Source organism: Triticum aestivum, chromosome 4B, assembly GCF_018294505.1.
Source record: "Triticum aestivum cultivar Chinese Spring chromosome 4B, IWGSC CS RefSeq v2.1, whole genome shotgun sequence".
Classification (NCBI taxonomy): domain Eukaryota; kingdom Viridiplantae; phylum Streptophyta; class Magnoliopsida; order Poales; family Poaceae; genus Triticum; species Triticum aestivum.
Genome location: NC_057804.1, coordinates 360,108,592 through 360,126,433, shown reverse-complemented (window position 1 = coordinate 360,126,433; position 17,842 = coordinate 360,108,592). Strand labels below are relative to the sequence as shown.

Below are 17,842 nucleotides of genomic sequence, written 5' to 3'. Positions count from 1 at the left end.
CACTGCTTATGTAAACACCTCGGTGTACAACTCTGCCAGTGAGACCCTGTTTCTATTGTTGATGACATTTTGGTAACCGCCGACGGACGAGAACTTTGCCTCTTGGCCCGCCTCGTTTCAACGAGCAGGAAAATGGTTCTCTTTGTCCCTCGCCCTTGGTACCGACATTGTTGCCAACATAAATGGCAATCTACCCTCTGACATACCTTACTATCGTGACCGTGCAAGATGACGGCCCCCTTCCTACTTTCAACCACATGGTGGGCCCATAACCCATAGTTCCACAGGATCGAAACCTGACTCTCCTATGCAACCCTGTTTCTAATGGTTATTCTCCATCTTTGGCTTCGTATTTAATTCATGGGCCACCTTCCTAGTGCCCTATTCTGATACCAGACGCAATACCTTCCCATTGCTCTGAACCCCTGTCACACCTCGTATCAGGCAACAAACGATTGTCTATGCGCTTGGAAACTTCTATTTTGCACCTTCTTACTTGCTCTCGATAATGTCTTAAGTTTGAATTCGAGGGTTACTTCCTGCCACCTTCCCTGACGTTATCGACCGGATAGTCAACCTTGCAGAGGTCCGTCCGCTCGAAACGCCCCCTTTATTCTTTCGTAAGTACGATGGAGTTCCCGAAGAAAGGATGCTGACTTCATCATGATGACTGGAAGAAGAGTAATGAAGACATCAATGTAATGGATCGATCTCTTCGAGAAGAGCAACCAAGACCGAGAAGATTCGTTAGAGTTTCGTAACCAGATCTCCCCCTTACTTTCCCTCTTAAATCTCGGGACGAGATTTCTTGTAGTGGAGGAGAATTGTGACGCCCGGATATTTAGCTACAGTAATTCCCTGCTAATGATGCCACGTCACTTCGATTACTATCGCTAATCTCGTGTTAGTTCGGAACCGATTCAAATTCAAATTTAAAATATAGACAAACATCAAGTCAAAAGTTTTGAAACATTAAAACTAAAATGTTCAAGCTGAGACAGATAAATTCTAAATAATAACGGTGGAGAAACCACACTTGTATAAAATATGCAAATACTCAAAATGAATAAAATAGTAGCAAAAACAATTAGTTAAATGATTATCAAATAATAAACAATTACAAACGATTTTATATTAGGTTTCAAGATAGTTGTGGTAGAGGCATAGGTATTAATAATATTTTAGGTACAACTTGGGTATTTCATAAAAACATAAATTTAATAAAAAAAAGAAGAAATGAAATAAAATAGAAAATAGAAAACAGTAATAACTAAACTAAAATAAAATAGAACCCCCTCTCCCTGGGCCTCTCGGCCCACCTAGCAGTCAGCCGGCCCACCCCAATACCCCTGGCCTATTTCCCCCGTACCCGACCGAAACCCTAACCCACGGTCGCCCCACTTCCCCCCCCCACTCCCTCGATCCACCTCTCCCCTCTGCCCCCGATTGGATCTGGGGGGATCGACCAGCCGCCGCCGCCAGACCCACGTCGCCACGCCCCACCGTCGTCGCCGATGCCTCCTCATCCCCGCAGTCTAGCCCCATGGCCGGATCGACCAAGGCCGCCCCGATGCCGCGCGTCGACCCCGTCATCGCTCGACATCGACCATCGCCCGACGCGACCACGCCGGCGCCCTTCCCCACCGGCCTGCACCCGCTCCGCCGATGTCGTCCCCGTCACCCCCCTCGACCACCGCTGCCCAGACCCTACGCCTCCGGTGAGGCCACGGCCTCCGCGCCCCTCCTCTCCTTCCCTTGTCCCCACGTCGCGCCCGACCTCCTCGCCCCGCGCATGGCCTCGTGCGCGCCCGTCCGTTGCCCCTCCGGCGCTACTGCGCCCGCACATGGCCGTGCCCAGGCGCCCGTCTCCCACGCGCCTCACGCTCGCCCGCCTCTTGCTCCGGCCAACTGCCGCCGCGGCGCCGTCTCCGGCTTCCCCGTGTGCTTGCAGCCCCCCCTGTGCACCGGCGCCTCTCGCTCGACGTTGTCGCCCTCGTCCGGCCGCACCTCTGCGGCGACCCTCCGCGCGCCCTGCGCCGGCCTCCGCCGCGGCCCCTCGCTGGCCGCCGCCTGTGCTCGGCCTCCGCGCGGGCGCCATCACGCCCCGGCGCCCGTAAACGTAGCACCCAGCGCCCGCTCCCCCCTGTGCCGGATAAGGCCTTAGGCCACTGACCGAACGGCCCCACGGCCCCAAAGCGTTAAAAAAAAGGAATATCAAAATAAATAAATAAATAAATAATAATAAAAAATTAATTAATTAATTAATTAATTGATTAAGGAATTAATTAAGTTAATTAATTATAATTAGGTTAACCTAATCACTAATTAACCTAATTAACTGTTAGTTAATTAAAACAGTGTATGACATGCGGGACCCACACGTCAGATTGACCCAGTCAACTCCCTGTTGACTGCTGACGTCATGCTGACGTCATGATGACGTCATGATGACGTCAGCGTGCACTATTCTGGATAATGTTAGATTTAAATAGTTAAATAAATTCTAAAAATGATTAAAACTTTAGAAAATCATATCTCTTAATCCGTAACTCGGATTAAAATGTTTTCAACATGAAAGTTGCTCAGAACGACGAGACGATTCCGGATACGCAGTCCGTTCGTCCGCCACACCCCTCTAACCTATCGAACCCGCAACTTTTCCCCTCCGGCTCCTCTGCCCGAAAACACGAAACACCGGGAATACTTTCCCGGATGTTTTCCCCTCTTCACCGGTATCACCTACTACTGCGTTAGGGCACACCGAACACCGCGTATTGCCTTGTTATATTTTGTGATGCTTTGTTTGCTCTGTATTCATTATTTCTTCCCCCTCTTCTCTCCGGTAGACTACGAGACCGACGCTGATGCCACCGAGTACGACTACGTCACCGACGACCCCTCTCTCTTGCCAGAGCAACCAGGCAAGCCCCCCCCTTGATCACCAGATATCGCCTATTCTCCTCTATACTGCTTGCATTAGAGTAGTGTAGCATGTTACTGCTTTCGTTAATCCTATTCTGATGCATAGCCTGACATTGTCGCTACATCTGTTGATACCTTACCTGCAATCCTAAATGCTTAGTATAGGATGCTAGTTTATCATCATTGGCCCTACATTCTTGTCAGTCTGCCATGCTATACTACTGGGCTGTGATCACTTCGGGAGGTGATCACGGGCATATACTATATACTTTACACTGTTACATTACCTGGTGATACTGCTTGGAGTTGGGGGCTGAAAGGACAGGTGGCTCCATCCAGGTAGTGGTGGGCCTGAGTTCCCGACGGCCCCCGACTGTTACTTTGTGGCGGAGCGGCAGGGCAGGTTGAGACCACCTAGGAGACAGGTGGGCCTGGCCCTGTTCGGCGTTCGCGGACACTTAACACGCTTAACGAGATCTTGGTATTTGATCTGAGTCTGGCTACGAGCCGATACGCACTAACCATCTACGTGGGAGTAGTTATGGGTATCCCGACGTCGTGGTATCAGCCGAAGCACTTCAGACGTCAGCGACGGAGCGGCGCGCGCCGAATTGGACTGGAACGCCACTAGGCTAGGTCTGCTTTCGGCCGCCCTCGCAACGTGCAGGTGTGCTCAGGGCGATGGGCCCAGACCCCTGCGCGCTTAGGTTTAGACCGGCGTGCTGGCCTCTCTGTTTTGCCTAGGTGGGGCTACGACGTGTTGATCTTCCGAGGCCGGGCATGACCCAGGAAAGTGTGTCCGGCCAAATGGGATCGAGCGTGTTGGGCTATGTGGTGCACCCCTGCAGGGAAGTTAATCTATTCGAATAGCCGTGATCTTCGGTAACAGGACGACTTGGAGTTGTACCTTGACCTTATGACAACTAGAACCGGATACTTAATAAAACACACCCTTCCAAGTTCCACAGACAACCCGGTGATCACTTTTCCGCAGGGCGACGAGGAGAGGATCGCCGGGTAGGATTATGCTATGCGATGCTTGGAGATGCTACTTGGAGATGCTACTTGGAGGACTACAATCTACTCTCTTCTATATGCTGCAAGACGGAGGCTACCAGAAGCGTAGTCTTCGACAGGATTAGCTATCCCCCTCTTATTCTGGCCTTCTGCAGTTCAGTCCACTGATATGGCCCCCTTACACATATACCCATGCATATGTAGTGTAGTTCCTTGCTTGCGAGTACTTTGGATGAGTACTCACGGTTGCTTTCTCCCCCCTTTTTCCCCTTTCCTTTCTTTCTGGTTGTCGCAACCAGATGCTGGAGTCCAGGAGCCAGACGCCACCATCGACGACGACCCCTACTACACCGGAGGTGCCTACTACTACGTGATGCCCGCTGACGACGACCTGGAGTAGTTTAGGAGGATCCCAGGCAGGAGGCCTGCGCCTCTTTCGATCTGTATCCCAGTTTGTGCTAGCCTTCTTAAGGCAAACTTGTTTAACTTATGTCTGTACTCAGATATTGTTGCTTCCGCTGACTCGTCTATGATCGAGCACTTGTATTCGAGCCCTCGAGGCCCCTGGCTTGTATTATGATGCTTGTATGACTTATTTTATTTGTAGAGTTGTGTTGTGATATCTTCCCGTGAGTCCCTGATCTTGATCGTACACATTTGCGTGCATGATTAGTGTACGATTAAATCGGGGGCGTCACAATAGGACACAGGGAGTACTAGTATTTATTGCATTTGCCAAGGAGTGACCTCTTCCAATGAAATGGTGTTGCTAAGTTTGCTTCATTTAATTAGTTATAGACTCAAAATTGTCTTTTCACCTAGGTACACGTGCTTAGCACCGTTTCTTCCTTGGGTCACCAAACTAGTCTCTCTCTTCTTGATTAACTTGCCACATCAGACTTTATGCCTATGTGGCAAGCTTAAGCACCTGTAGGAGCAAGTAAGTACAATAGTGTGCTTTCCGACACTTTTGCATATGTGGAGGAAAGAGAGGCAAGGAAAAAGTGGAGAAGTGGGCTCTCATGCAAGAGACAGCCTCTACTACATGGTGGAGCATTGGGCGAGGCACCTGTATGGAGGTGGTCAGGAATCGGGAGACTCATGCCGGTCGTAGCGCTGCAGTTAAAATGATAATGGCAAGTCAAATCACGGGGCCCCACCTGTCCAGCAGTAACTCGTTGTCAAATCACACAGCCCTACGTTTGCAGCAGCCTACTCCCTCGTCTTCTCGTGTCTCTGTCGAACTGACTAGGCGGAACTGCCCCGCCGCCTACCACGCAGGAAAAGCCCCGTCCTCGACTTTTAAATAGTATACAGTATACTAATTTGTATCCATGGATTCCGCCCGCGCCATGGAGCAAAGCCTCTAGAAAACGGCTGTCGGTGTCAAAACCGGTGGATCTCGGGTAGGGGGTCCCAAGCAGTGAGTCTTAGGATCAATGGTAACAGGAGGCAAGGGACACAATGTTTAACCAGGTTCGGGCCATCTCGATGGAGTTAAAACCCTACTTCCTGCTTGATTGATATTGATGATATGGGTGTTACAAGAGTTGATCTACCACGAGATCATAGAGGATAACCCTAAAAGCTAGCCTATGGTATGATTGCTGTTGTATATCTCTATCGACTAGCCTGGCCTCGGTTTATATAATGCACTAGAGGCCTTGGATAACATGAGTCCTAGCCGAATACGCCGGTGGGGGAGGAGTCCTTGTCTTGATCGCCAAGTCTTGTGGATTCTTCCTTGTATGCGGCAGCTGTCCGGACTGGCCCATGAGTATACGGCCATGGGGGTCCTCGGCCCAATCCAACTGATCAGGAGACGACGCGTTGAGTACCCCCTATTCTAGGACACCGTCAGTATCCCCCTGAACCGGTCTTCAAGTTAGGGACGCTCCTCGATTCTTCCGAACTATTCTTCATCTTCGGTTGCCGGTCTTGAAAACTGGTTCAACAAATCTTCTCATCATCTATCTTGAGGATCGCCGAAATGCATTCGACGAGTTTATACGTCAGGTATCCGAGGAGCCCCTTTAAGTTTTCGGCCTTTATCAATGCCTTATTATTTTTATGCCACACCTCGGGTTTGAAGTTGTTCCCGGGTGGCAGTGTCCTCTTGCGTCCGAGCTCCAACGCCGGATTGCATTCGTGGTATCTTTTACAGCCAAGCACCAACGTCGGACTGCTTCCGAGCTCCAACGCTGGAATGTATCCAAGCTCTAATGCCGGACTATGTCCAAGCTCCTACGTCGGACAGTATCCAAGATCCAACGCCGGACTATATCCGAGATGTCATAGATCATCTGGGTTAAAAAAAGTTGAAGGAGTTTAGCCGAGCTTAATGCCGGGAATGCCCTTTAGGGAGCCAGCCACTTGCTTCCGAGCTATATGCTGAACTGCTTCTGAGGTGGTTAAGCACCTCGGTCATGGGCTGATTTTTGGTTAATGTTTTTTATTGATCCAATTTATTCTCTAACAAGATACATAGCCAGTAGCCCTCAAGGTGTGTATCGGTCTAAAACCCGAGATGCACCTAAAGGATGACATAAGACCGCTGATCCCAGTAACTGCTGAGACTCAAGTTGATTTGGAAAATCGGCCTGAGGATCAAGTCCTAGCTCGGCAGAATACTTCGGGACACAAAAAGCGGCGTGCTCAGTCCTCGAGACTCAGGTTGGGTGCGGCCGACCAACCTGAGGATCAAAATCTCCTCGGAAACTGTATTGCACTTAAAATTTTCTGCATGGAACAGGCAATGTAGTAGCCCCCGAGACACTGGTCGGGTGGCAACACCAGATCAGGGGATCGATGTGCCCCTTTAATATTTGAGAATAATAAGCCCGAAGCCCAGTATCCCCCGAGCCTTAATGCGGGCACGGGTGGCCGAATTAAGGATTGATATCCATAGTAAAATCACAAATTATGTGTAATGACTCTATGTATCCAAGTACTTTACGTCATTAATGCTTGGATCCGCATTGTACAAAACTTTATTGACCGACCATCAGCTTCCACCTCCTCGGCCAATAGCCGAGGAGTGTTTGTCCTACTTTATAAAGCCTTTATGAGGGCAAAGATTTACAACAAACAAGGCAATCTGGCCATACGGTTTTATAAACAAAGGTACGCAGAGAGGTATGTTATATTACTGTTTAACAGAAGAAATGTCTTCCAAAGAAAATATTCCCGCTATCGGTTCCTTTCTTTGGGTTGTCATGCTAAGCATGATCATGAAACCTCAGCTCCAATGTAAGAGCAAAATATCGAGGATTTAGTTTGGGAGGCCAGTTAATAGCCCCCGGTAGTGTTTGGCGACAGTCGAGGTCAAGCCGTAAACACTTCGGCCATTGTTATGAATGGCCCGTCATTTAACACTGTCATCGGATCGCTGACCAGTTTACGCTTATTGTGACAGTCAATTTTCGGCTTTCAACACTGAGGTGCTTAACCATGTGAGCTGGAAGAACAATCGTAATGGTTATCCCTTTGCACACCGAACAAAGCGGAATGTAGGAGGCAAGCGCAGGAGCCGGGCAACCTAACTATTGACTGAAGACACAATTCGAAACCGATGCATATATAGCAATATCCGAAAATGTTTTTGCCGAATCTCTAAAGGTGTCCGGCGTTGCACTCCGAGACTTGTGCTGAAAACACACAATAGTTTAAAAGTGCCATGGGCTCGAAAAGCCAAAAAACTTATTCAAAAGGTTAATGTCCGAACTAGATCAAGTGTTCAGTGCCAATCCGAAAATTGGACTTTAGAAAAAAAGGTGCTTCTGCCGTGCTTTAACATGACACATCCTATCTCAAAACTTCAAGCGGGTCAGCCTACGGCTTCAACCTCCTATCCCGAAGGCGGAGTACTTCTTACTAGGCCAGTTTAGCAAACTAAACTCTAGCGGCTTTGAGAGAGAAATTAGGCTCCCCGGCTAATGACCACACACTTGTGTCGAAAAAAGAAGTGATAGATAATAATAGTAATAATAAAACTTTGCAACGACTAAGAAGAAGAGCACTTATCATAAAATGGCTCATATAAATTTAAGAGCCCCCAAGTGACTTGGGTAAAAGAATGATTGCATGTACCGAAGTACATATATCATATCTATGTTCAACCGAACTTTAAACGCGTCTTAACCGACCGTCGGCTTCTCCCTCTTCGGCCAAGGACCGAAAAGTGTTATGTACTCTATCTGTCGAGAATATCGACGGTGTTTCCAATAACCAGGCAATCAGGCCATAAGGCTGTAACAGACAAAGCGTGCTCAGGGAACTTATGCTATATTACTGCGAACTGTAAGAAGCATCTTCGAAGAAAATAGTACCCCCACCGATACCTTTCTTCGGTGCTCATTGTTATTATGAGACTTGTGCAATAGATTTTTTGTACTCATGAGTTCCGTTGTGTGCCGGCCATCATTGAAAACAATAAGAGCGCTAGCTTTCGGCTTCACCTAGTCTGAGGTCCGGCTCGGGTGACCCGATCGTGACAATCGCAGAGGTGCTCCCTTTACTCCCTAGCCGAACAATCGGGAACGTAGGGGTAAGCACAGGAGCCAGGCAACCCAGCTTGCAAATCGCTTAAGTCAATATAGTGCATATTGTGGCGTAATCTCTACTCCTAATGGACGACTTGGTGAATAGTCCTCGGGGTTTATTTTTGCTGGTTTTTTTGTCATACTCCCACCGTCGGGTTTTTTCGTCATCCTACCACATCTGCATTACTCGAACGAAAAAAACGAGCGAAGACAGCCCTCCCACGCACGACAGAAATTTGGATGAAGAACGAACCAAAAAACCGGACGAAGCGGGAGCGAGCGCCCTCGCAGGAACCGGTCCAGGCCCCCTCCCATGAGAAAAGAAACTTACGGAGGAGGCTACCCTCGATCTAATCGCTACAGCGACGAGAACCACGCCCCAGCCACCATCGCCGATGCTTTCGCCGTTGCGGATCCCTTTGCCGGCACCGAGGTGCCAGAGAAGCCGCGGCCGCCGTCGCGACGCCGCTGCCGACATCCTCCATCGCCGCCCCGGCTCCGGCCATCCAGGTGCCGCCGACCCACGCACGCCGCCGCTCCACGCGCGTGGTCTTCCCCTCCACGCCTCCATGCGCCGCTGCAGCCCACGCACGCCATCTACCCCTTTAAACCTTCATGTGCCGCCGATGAGTTCGTCGTTGTCGACGGGGAGAGCGGGGGGAACAACCTCGGGGAGCGAGAGGCCGTCACCGGCCCCGGGATTCGGCACCGCGCGACCGTCATCGACGCAGTCCGGAGGTTCGCTCGCCCCCCTTCACTCTGCCTCCTGCGTCCGTACGGTGAACTATCCATCTCTTGCTTCCGGCCGGCAAACGACACGACGGCGCGTGCCGTCGGGCGTGCCTGCCTTGCTCTGATCAAACGGGCCTGCGTCTTTTTTCTTTCCGTCAGTTACTCCAAACCCTTGTCGCACGAGTCGCCGCGCAGCGCCAAGTACAGATTCTGTTTTTCAAGTGGCCTAATCATTCGGTGTGACCTACGGACTATTTTTTCCCCAATTCTTAGGATGCGCATATGGTGATAAGCTCTTCTCAATCTTTTGTTTTACATAATGTATAGTTTGTTTTTTCTTCAAAATTCACGCCCTAGAGCGATTTGATGCGTCAAAGAGTTACGACAGCTCCAACGCGGCTCACCAAATCGACCGCAAATCTCTAAATCCTTGCTGCATTGTGCTAGGGCATGGTTGAACTATCGTTTTAAAAAATATTATTATGTCATTATGCAGTTCATACGGACAGACATCTGCTTGAAATTATGATAAAACAAGCCAGGTTCAGTAGAGTAGTTGTTTTCAGCTTCATTCAGCTCACCACTTTGATGCTTGTAGGTACCAAGTCTGCTACTCGTACCGACATGTTGGTCGACGTAGGAATGGTAGCTGGCTGTGATAATCTTGAGGTTCCACGACATGTTGGGGTACTTTGTGCATTCCTTTCTTCTTTGAAACAAATATGTTCATTCTTTGATGTAATTCTTTGCCCCAATCCTGATGTATCCGTGTATTACTTATGCATAGAAGTAGAGCACAGTTTCATGCTAGCGACTGGTAAATTCTTACGCTATAACACATGTAGAAGTTTGAATAGCAACCGTATAATAGAAACAACTATTTACTCCTTGATGAATTACATACATTATGTATTCATCATTCTAACTGGATTACTCTTTGTTATAGAATGGAAGTGCATCCCCCGCGAAAGGCACAAAGGGGAAATTTGTTGTTGATGCAACCAAAGGTGCATCACCAGGTGTTAATGCAAGTAACACTGGGCAGCACCTGCATTACCACAGAAAAGGTAATGGTCCTGGGAAACGTGCAAAGCTGGAAGACAACAAAGGTGCTAGTAGGTTGGGGAGAGATCAGACACCAATCGGCGTATTTGAAGATGAATGCGTTTTCTGCCATTCATTTAGAACCAGTGAGCCGGTAATATGCTGCATATCCTTTACACATATCAATAAAAAATGTCTGTTGAAGTCTTCTTATTTGTACTGGCACTAAAAATGTTCACTTTTCCTATGTCAGTGTCATGGTCCGATGGTCCGATGGTACTGTATCACAATCGAAGGATTGTGCCCAGTGACGAGGGCAACCCTACCAACGCCATCTATGTCCACGAGAAATGCATGGTTTGGTAAGTTTCTTTATACAGCATGGTTAACTCTTCATATTTAATTTATTTAGAATCATCATATGCAGTGTTCATCCATCCTTTTAATTCTTTACCCATGTTTCTGAAGGGCCCCAAAAGTAGAATCCAATGGTGATACTTTTAAGAATGTGGAGAGTGAAATCAATCGTTCTAAAAGATTGAGATGCAGAAGATGCAAACTCCCGGGAGCAGCGCTTGGTTGTTATGACAACTCCTGCAGAAAAAGTTATCATGTCCCATGTGCAATGATGATACCAGAATGCCGCTGGGATGAAGTAAGCTTTTGAGTATAGCTTGTCCTTGATCCATTTATAAACCTAGCACACAACACGGTGATTGGGAGATGGGATCTTCTGTTACCCAGGGATGTACATCTGATTTTAAGAATATCACATCTGAGTCCTGTGTCCCTTTAGCCTCCTCCCCTCCAACGTCCATGGCTCTGCGATGAAATCAAGGTTGACTGATGTTTGATATGAACATAATAAAGTCTACAGGTCAAAGGGAAAATAGAATGGGCTTCCATATGATGGATGTACATGGGGGAAATAAGTCTGATATCTTGGTGTTTCAATCTCAGATTGAATTCTTCAACAAGATTTAGTCCAGGAGCAAGTCTACTGAGAAGAGCAAGGGTGTCGATCATGAATTTTTGTTTTAGTTGACTGTAGGTTTCATGTGGTATGTCTCCAGGTTCGTTCTTTGAATTTGTTTCCTTGTTAACTTCTGACGCTATAGATTTTATATCAGTAAAAGTGTCATCCTTGGTGATAAGATGGGACTATATTAGAGCTATTATTAGTGTATGCTAGATTGGATCAAATGTAGACATAAAAATGCAACAAAACTGCAAGTCCACATCTGATTCAACACACTTCCACTGTAGTGTTTGAGTGCATATACTGATGTTCTTTGATCAACATAGGGTGATGCTTGGTAGTTACCTCTCTCTCAGCCTTGCAAATTTTGGGTGTGTGAATTTGCAACTTGGACACCTCATAGAATGTTGGTCCGAATATTCGAAATTGATCATGTATATATCCCTAGCAGATCTAAGCTGTCACTCCCTTTTTTTTGATTGTCAGGAAATGTATTTTTGATCTCAGCTTCTAATGATGAAAAGAAGTAGTCAAGAATAAAATTTGATGTCCTTTGGCACCTTACAAGATGATAAACATCAACACTGATGTTCTGTTGTTCTGATAACTGCAAAATAGGAACGCATGGTACTTATGTAACCACATATGTTTCCTTCTTCACTTTTGGGAGGATATTTCTTACGCCCTTTATATTGACTTGTCCCTGATCGTAATATTGCAGCATCAATGGGCATGAAGGGTGTGGGTTGAAGAACAATTATTCTACATTGTTTGGTCTATTTAAAGGTAACTGTACTAAACATCCTGTTCTTACTGCTCTTTACTCTTTAGTTAATACCATCAGTGTGGCACTCCTCCTTTTTAACGTTATTTTAGTTAGTAGCAGTATTTTTGAAGTGTTTCTACCATTTCTCTCGAGGTTCTAGCGGTGTTCACGATATTAGGCTGTAATTGTTGCCAGCCTGATCTTGGTAAATTTTCCTTGCTTAGTCTTAATATTGAAACTTGCTCGGAGGATCCAACCAAGGCCACATTTTTGATAAATAAGATGCAAGATTCTATTCCGTCAACAGGCTTTGATGTGTCATCAGCAGCTCTATTGCAAGTCTCTAGCGTCGACTTACCCCAGTTCCTTCGGTTCAGATGTCGTTTCCTAATTGCTAGAGCTGCAAGGGTACATATTTAGTTCCTTATCATCCTTGAGTCATGTTATCTGCGAGGGTACTTAATTGCTTACGTGTTTGCAATTTCTATTTTTGAACCTTTATATCTAATCCTCTCTTTAATTTTCAGCCATCTATTTATTTTCTTACGCATGAAAGAACTTTTCTTAATGCGTGGGTGTTTATAGAACATCGCTGGTCTCTTCAATGGCAATCAGTACTCATTGGTGTTGTCAGGCATTCAATCAGAGGTGCGGCATGCTTCTGACATCAACGAGTGCCAACAACGTCTATCAGCACAATTCGGCCACCGGTCCTACCATTCTGCAAACTTGGATCTCTCGCAAAAACTGAAAATTTCTTTTTGGGTTAAGCACTATTGATTTGTGGTGGTAAATTCTTTTGGCAAGGAAACTTAAATATATTGTAATGTGAGTATCTCGACTGGCATTGAGGATTAAGAACTTTAACTATGCCGCCACATTTTGTAGGCACTATAACTACCATTCTAGGCATGTATATGCATGGTATTCTATGCAGAATTTGTTTGCTCATATACAAGGAATACTCACTACATGATGAGACAAAGTTTATTATGGACTGGTAAGAGTTTACTGATGATTCATCCTATCATCCTTAGATACAAAGATTAAGGTGTACACAATTCAAACACTCATGTTTGGCATATTCCACGCAACACACCTGCTCCATGAAACAACAACATTGGTCGAGGTAAGCACTCCTTCATGCATCCTCCGTATTTTTTTCATTCATCAAGTTTGATTTTTTTACATGCATTTTAGTTTTCTCTTAAGTTGTTTTGTACTTACTGAAATAATGACTTCAGTGGCAAAAATTGCTTATGTATTTGTTGAAACATGGGCATGACTCATGCATTTTGTTAGGCTGAAGCATAGGAAGAAGCAGTGTGGGCATCGCCACATCCTGTGCGTGATCGTTTCCACTCTGCCACATGCGATGCAGAATACCCCAGGTTTGACATGTCGTCGCAGTAGTTCATCACCAACAGCCAACCCCATTTTTTAACACCCACCAGCCATGTATTTTAACTTTGTTTGGGACATCCGCGGCCCATAATTCCATCCAACTCTTATGATCTGCAACCCAGCTGGACGAGGAGGCCAGTGCCTTTCTCGCCGTCTTCAGGGTCATCCCCAGATGGTAGGCTGATCTCACGGTGAAGATCCCATGTCTGGTATAGTTCCAGGCCCGGAAATCTTCTTTGCCCGGTCCCCCCACTACTATCTGTCTAATATCTTGGGCATCAGAAGGAGTGAACACAGCCTGCAGTTTTCCTTCATCCCAGGCCGTTCCGTCCTCCGAGAGTAGGTCAGCCACCTTGATCGTATTCGGTACGTAGTTGGCACCTAGAGGAGTCATGCTTCCATTGCGGGGTATCCAATTATCATGCAACACGTTGATCTTCGTTCCAGGCCCGGAAATCTTCTTGTGCTGATTCAATTCTATTACGTAAACAATAAGTAATTAAGAATTCAGAAATTGCACCATATATGTGAGATCACTTCCCTAGAAGACAGGCATAAGATTTTTTCTCGATAACCTTCCATAATAAAATAAGATATTTGTTCATAACAAGTTGCTAATCCACCGCCCTATGTCATTTATTATTATCATTATCTCTACTATTAATTGACAGTCACAAGTTTCCTATGGGCATACCTATCCGCGCGCTCCTGCGGAGGGACGTCGTGCACGACACCATGGAAGATGTCATGGCCGGGCCTAACCCTGGTGCAATGCTCGAGAATGCCAGGGCGTGGATCACGGCATCGAGGACGACCGTGGCGGGAGGCGGGTCATCAGACCGCCATGTGGACGCGGTCACATTATATTTCTTGACAGTCAAATGGAGAGCCACATGGCTACATTCTCAAATCAAGTGTGTCCATTTAAATGTCAAGAAATACATTAAGATATTGTGTCCTACATTACTCGGTAGTCATTGTCATAATCGTTTGTAGCAGCCATTCATGCAAAAATAATTTAGAAATCAAGCACTGAATCAATTTGGAAATCAAACCATTGATGCAATTAATCAGCTAGACAGTTAATTACGTATGCCATTAATTAGGTCCATTTGAATAGATTTTTTTTGCACCAAATCAATTTAAAAATCGAGTCATTTGGTTAGATAATTCTTTATGCCTACAGATAATTAGAAGTAGGAATTTTTTCCCGATTAGTCAGATAATTAATTGATTTGGTTGGCACTTAATTAGGCATGTAGAGAATTAGGTAGATCATTAATTTTTTGTGTACTTAATTAATTAAGTAAGCTGTTAATCATGGAAAATCATTTTGAAAGCGCTCGTGGGCAAGATCGATCAACGGGCTCTCAGCTACATGGCCAAGCGTCGAGCACCGCTTGCCAACATGCACAACGGCCACCATGCGCTTGCGACATGGGCGACCTAGCGTTCACCAAGATGGATGAAGTCTATGCTCCGCAGGATGCCCACACGCTGATAGTTGCCGAAATGTACGCGGGTGAGGACAACACGACACAACACTAGCCAGGTGGTTCATGCTATAATAAAAAGGAAGAGTGTTCCAAAAACATGAAGGAAAAAGAACTAAAGCCACCAAGTGGTGCATGGTGTTGGATAAAGAAAGAGTGTTCCAAATAATAAGAGAAAAAAAGAAAGAAAGAGTATTCTAGGAAATAAGTAGGAATGAGAACTAAAGTTGGCGAGGAATGAGAAAGAAGAAGATGAGGCATCGATGCCGAACACACTAATGTTGACGTGGTGTTGGTTGGCGCGAGTGAAACGGGTTGGCGAAGAGGCGAGGAGTAGAAAATGTAGGGAAAGACGAGGAAGAGAAGAACCACAATTATCCCTTGTAGCATATGTGCGATCGAGTATTGGGGACTAGGAATACGTTCATGTTGCCACTCTCCTCCAATGTCAATTCACATTTGCAAAGTTGAATAGACCTTTGAGAATGATCTCTGTAGTTATTTGTTATTCTTTGTGTCAATAGTATGCTTTAGTTTAACCCACTCTATTATATTGTAAACATGAAAAAATCATCCATATTGCAGTGCATGGCAAAGATGAGGTGGACGTCATATGCTTTTAAAGGAGGTGGCTCCAGCGAGAGAAAAATAAAACGAGAAATGTCCCGCTACGGTGGGAAATTGGTCGGGAATGAGAGGTTCCGGCAAAAAAAAAGAAGGTGCGTCATTGGATGGGGTTTCTATGTTGAACCCGGGCGTTATAGTTATTGCGAATAGCCCGTAGCAACGCACGGGCGTTTTACTAGTACACGAACAAGGAACGAAGCCGTACAAGAATAACCATATGCAAGAGGAAAAAGCTTCATGAAGGAAGCCCCCAAGTGAATGGGGTATTTGAATTTACGCGTCACAAACAAAGTTTGGACAAGGAAATTTTTACAAGCAACTTTTTTCCAAAAAAGTATAATGCTTGGCCGAGCCGAACACAAGTTAAAAATTTAAAACTTCGAGCATGAAGACAACTTAGCTGGTTAATGTGTTCTGTATTGATGACGCGGTCCGAGCTTGATGCGGGACAAGGTTCCATCCCCGAGCCGGTCCCGAGGTGGTGGAGCAAAGAGCTCGTCACTCCGAAGTGGTGACATAGCACGGTCAATGCAGCACGGCAGGGTGATGCCGAAGTCCTCGACATGGGGTAATGAAGTGTTGACGAAGCCCCCCGTCCAGTCGAGGTGACGCCAAAGGATATAGTCCGGCTGGGTAATTTTCCTGTGCACAAAAAATAGTGCAAACCGGAGATAATAGTAATAATAATAAAAATAAAAAAATTCGTTGCATAACAAATAATTTATGCAAAGTGAGTAATAAAAGAAATATTTCCTGGCGCCGAAGTCAATGTCGATGCAGGGCGGCGGCGTGATGCGGTAAAGGCATGGCAAGGCCTGAATTCACAGGTTCGTTCGAGTTCCGGATGCGGTGTTCGCCGGACTATGTACGGAAACTGACCGAACCACCGTGCGACCATCGTTAATGCGGCCACCATTTGATAGACCTGGCTTATTTGTTGTAGCAATCCGAAGAAAGGTGATTCCCAAAATTGGGACTCGATCCGCACACCTATCACCTGTTGGGCGATAAAGCAATGGCATGGCGATGCTGGCAAAGGTTGGCTCGCCGAGGCAAAGCCCTCGATCCAGCTAACGTGACGGAGCTGGTCGGCCAGTGACGCCGAAGTCTCCGAAGTAGGTTGATGAAGAGATGATGAAGCCCCCGGTCCAGCGATGCAGGTCGTGACGTGGTCGATGCCGGCTTGATGAAGTGACCATGTGGCGATGCAGGTGTGCCCGCTCCGTGTAATCCGTGGGGCGGAGATGTTGGTGACGATTTATCCTTCGCGATGCCGAACTATTGTTTGGCTGGACGAGATGATGATCCGAAGAAATTGAGCTCGGCTCAACAAAGCGACGACGTGTCTAATGCAGGTCGGCCGCCGTGGAGTGATGTTGCCGGGCTGGTTTGACACCGGCGCGACGGTGAAGTTCGTATTGCAAGAATACTTTTAATACTACTGGGATGTGTTTGAGAATAAAATACAACACCCCATACGAAAACTTCCTTCAAAAAGGATGTCCGAGATCCCGTTCATAAAGAAGATGAATTCGGGTCGGATTCGTTCTCGCGCAGAAAACAGACCCAAAAAGTGATGCACTAATCGGAAGTTTCCCGGAGTTTGGACGGTCGGATCGAGCTGAAATTTTGGCAGGTGGTAGATATGGGAATTCCATAGCAAATCAACGGTTGGATCCTCCAAAGGACATCCGAGCTAGATACTGGATACCACGCCCTAAACTCGTCCAGATTCTCGTCCAGATTCAACAGGGCTCCGGTATATCGGAGATTGCCGGAGATTCCTCCATCGGAACTCGACGAAATTTTTGCAGTGTTGTTGTAGACTTAATTCCGCATAATTCCACCGAAGTAATCGTTTAAGCGACACTCGAGGAGGCGGTGGCGGCGGATACAAGTTTTCTGTCCAGAAAACCAGCACGGTCGCCTGAGGGCAATGTTGACGTTGAGCCCCCGAGCTCCATGGATGACTCCTCCATGATCTTGATCGAGATCGGAGTTGGTGTTGATGAAGGCCTTCATCCGAACATGACGATCGGAGGTAGGGCGCAGTCCTCGGTCAAGCCAAGGTGACCAGTCGAGCTGGTGACGAAGAAGCCGACGTCGCAGTTGACCTGCAGTCGAGCGATTGATCCTTTCACCGATCACACAGCGGAACTCTCAATGAAAGCATCAATGTCGGTGTCAAAACCGGCGGATCTCGGGTAGGGGGTCCCAAGCAGTGCGTCTTAGGATCAATGGTAACAGGAGGCAAGGGACACAATGTTTACCCAGATTCGGGCCCTCTCGATGGAGGTAAAACCCTACTTCCTGCTTG

At 46.7% G+C, this 17,842-nt stretch overlaps 1 protein-coding gene across 35 annotated transcripts; it reads left to right on the top strand.

Annotated features, from left to right (window-relative positions):
* The first annotated feature begins 8,740 nt into the window (after positions 1-8,740).
* LOC123092179 (uncharacterized) lies at positions 8,741-14,478 on the top strand. 35 transcript variants are annotated; one of them, XR_006444387.1, is made up of 8 exons: positions 8,741-9,218; positions 9,811-9,899; positions 10,159-10,410; positions 10,510-10,618; positions 10,725-11,862; positions 11,957-12,649; positions 13,039-13,130; positions 13,304-14,478. XR_006444387.1 is itself a non-coding variant. In XM_044513885.1 (7 exons), exons 1-6 carry the CDS (start codon positions 8,876-8,878, stop codon positions 11,238-11,240), a joined length of 1,011 nt encoding a protein of 336 aa, XP_044369820.1. In that variant the 5' UTR covers positions 8,743-8,875; the 3' UTR covers positions 11,241-11,862; positions 11,957-14,478. The 35 variants fall into 35 exon arrangements, 21 of the variants coding, with proteins under 21 accessions (XP_044369820.1, XP_044369807.1, XP_044369816.1 ...); XR_006444389.1 differs by having other exon boundaries at positions 11,957-12,829; positions 14,084-14,478; XR_006444388.1 differs by having other exon boundaries at positions 11,957-12,829; positions 14,077-14,478.
* The last annotated feature ends 3,364 nt before the right edge of the window (positions 14,479-17,842 follow it).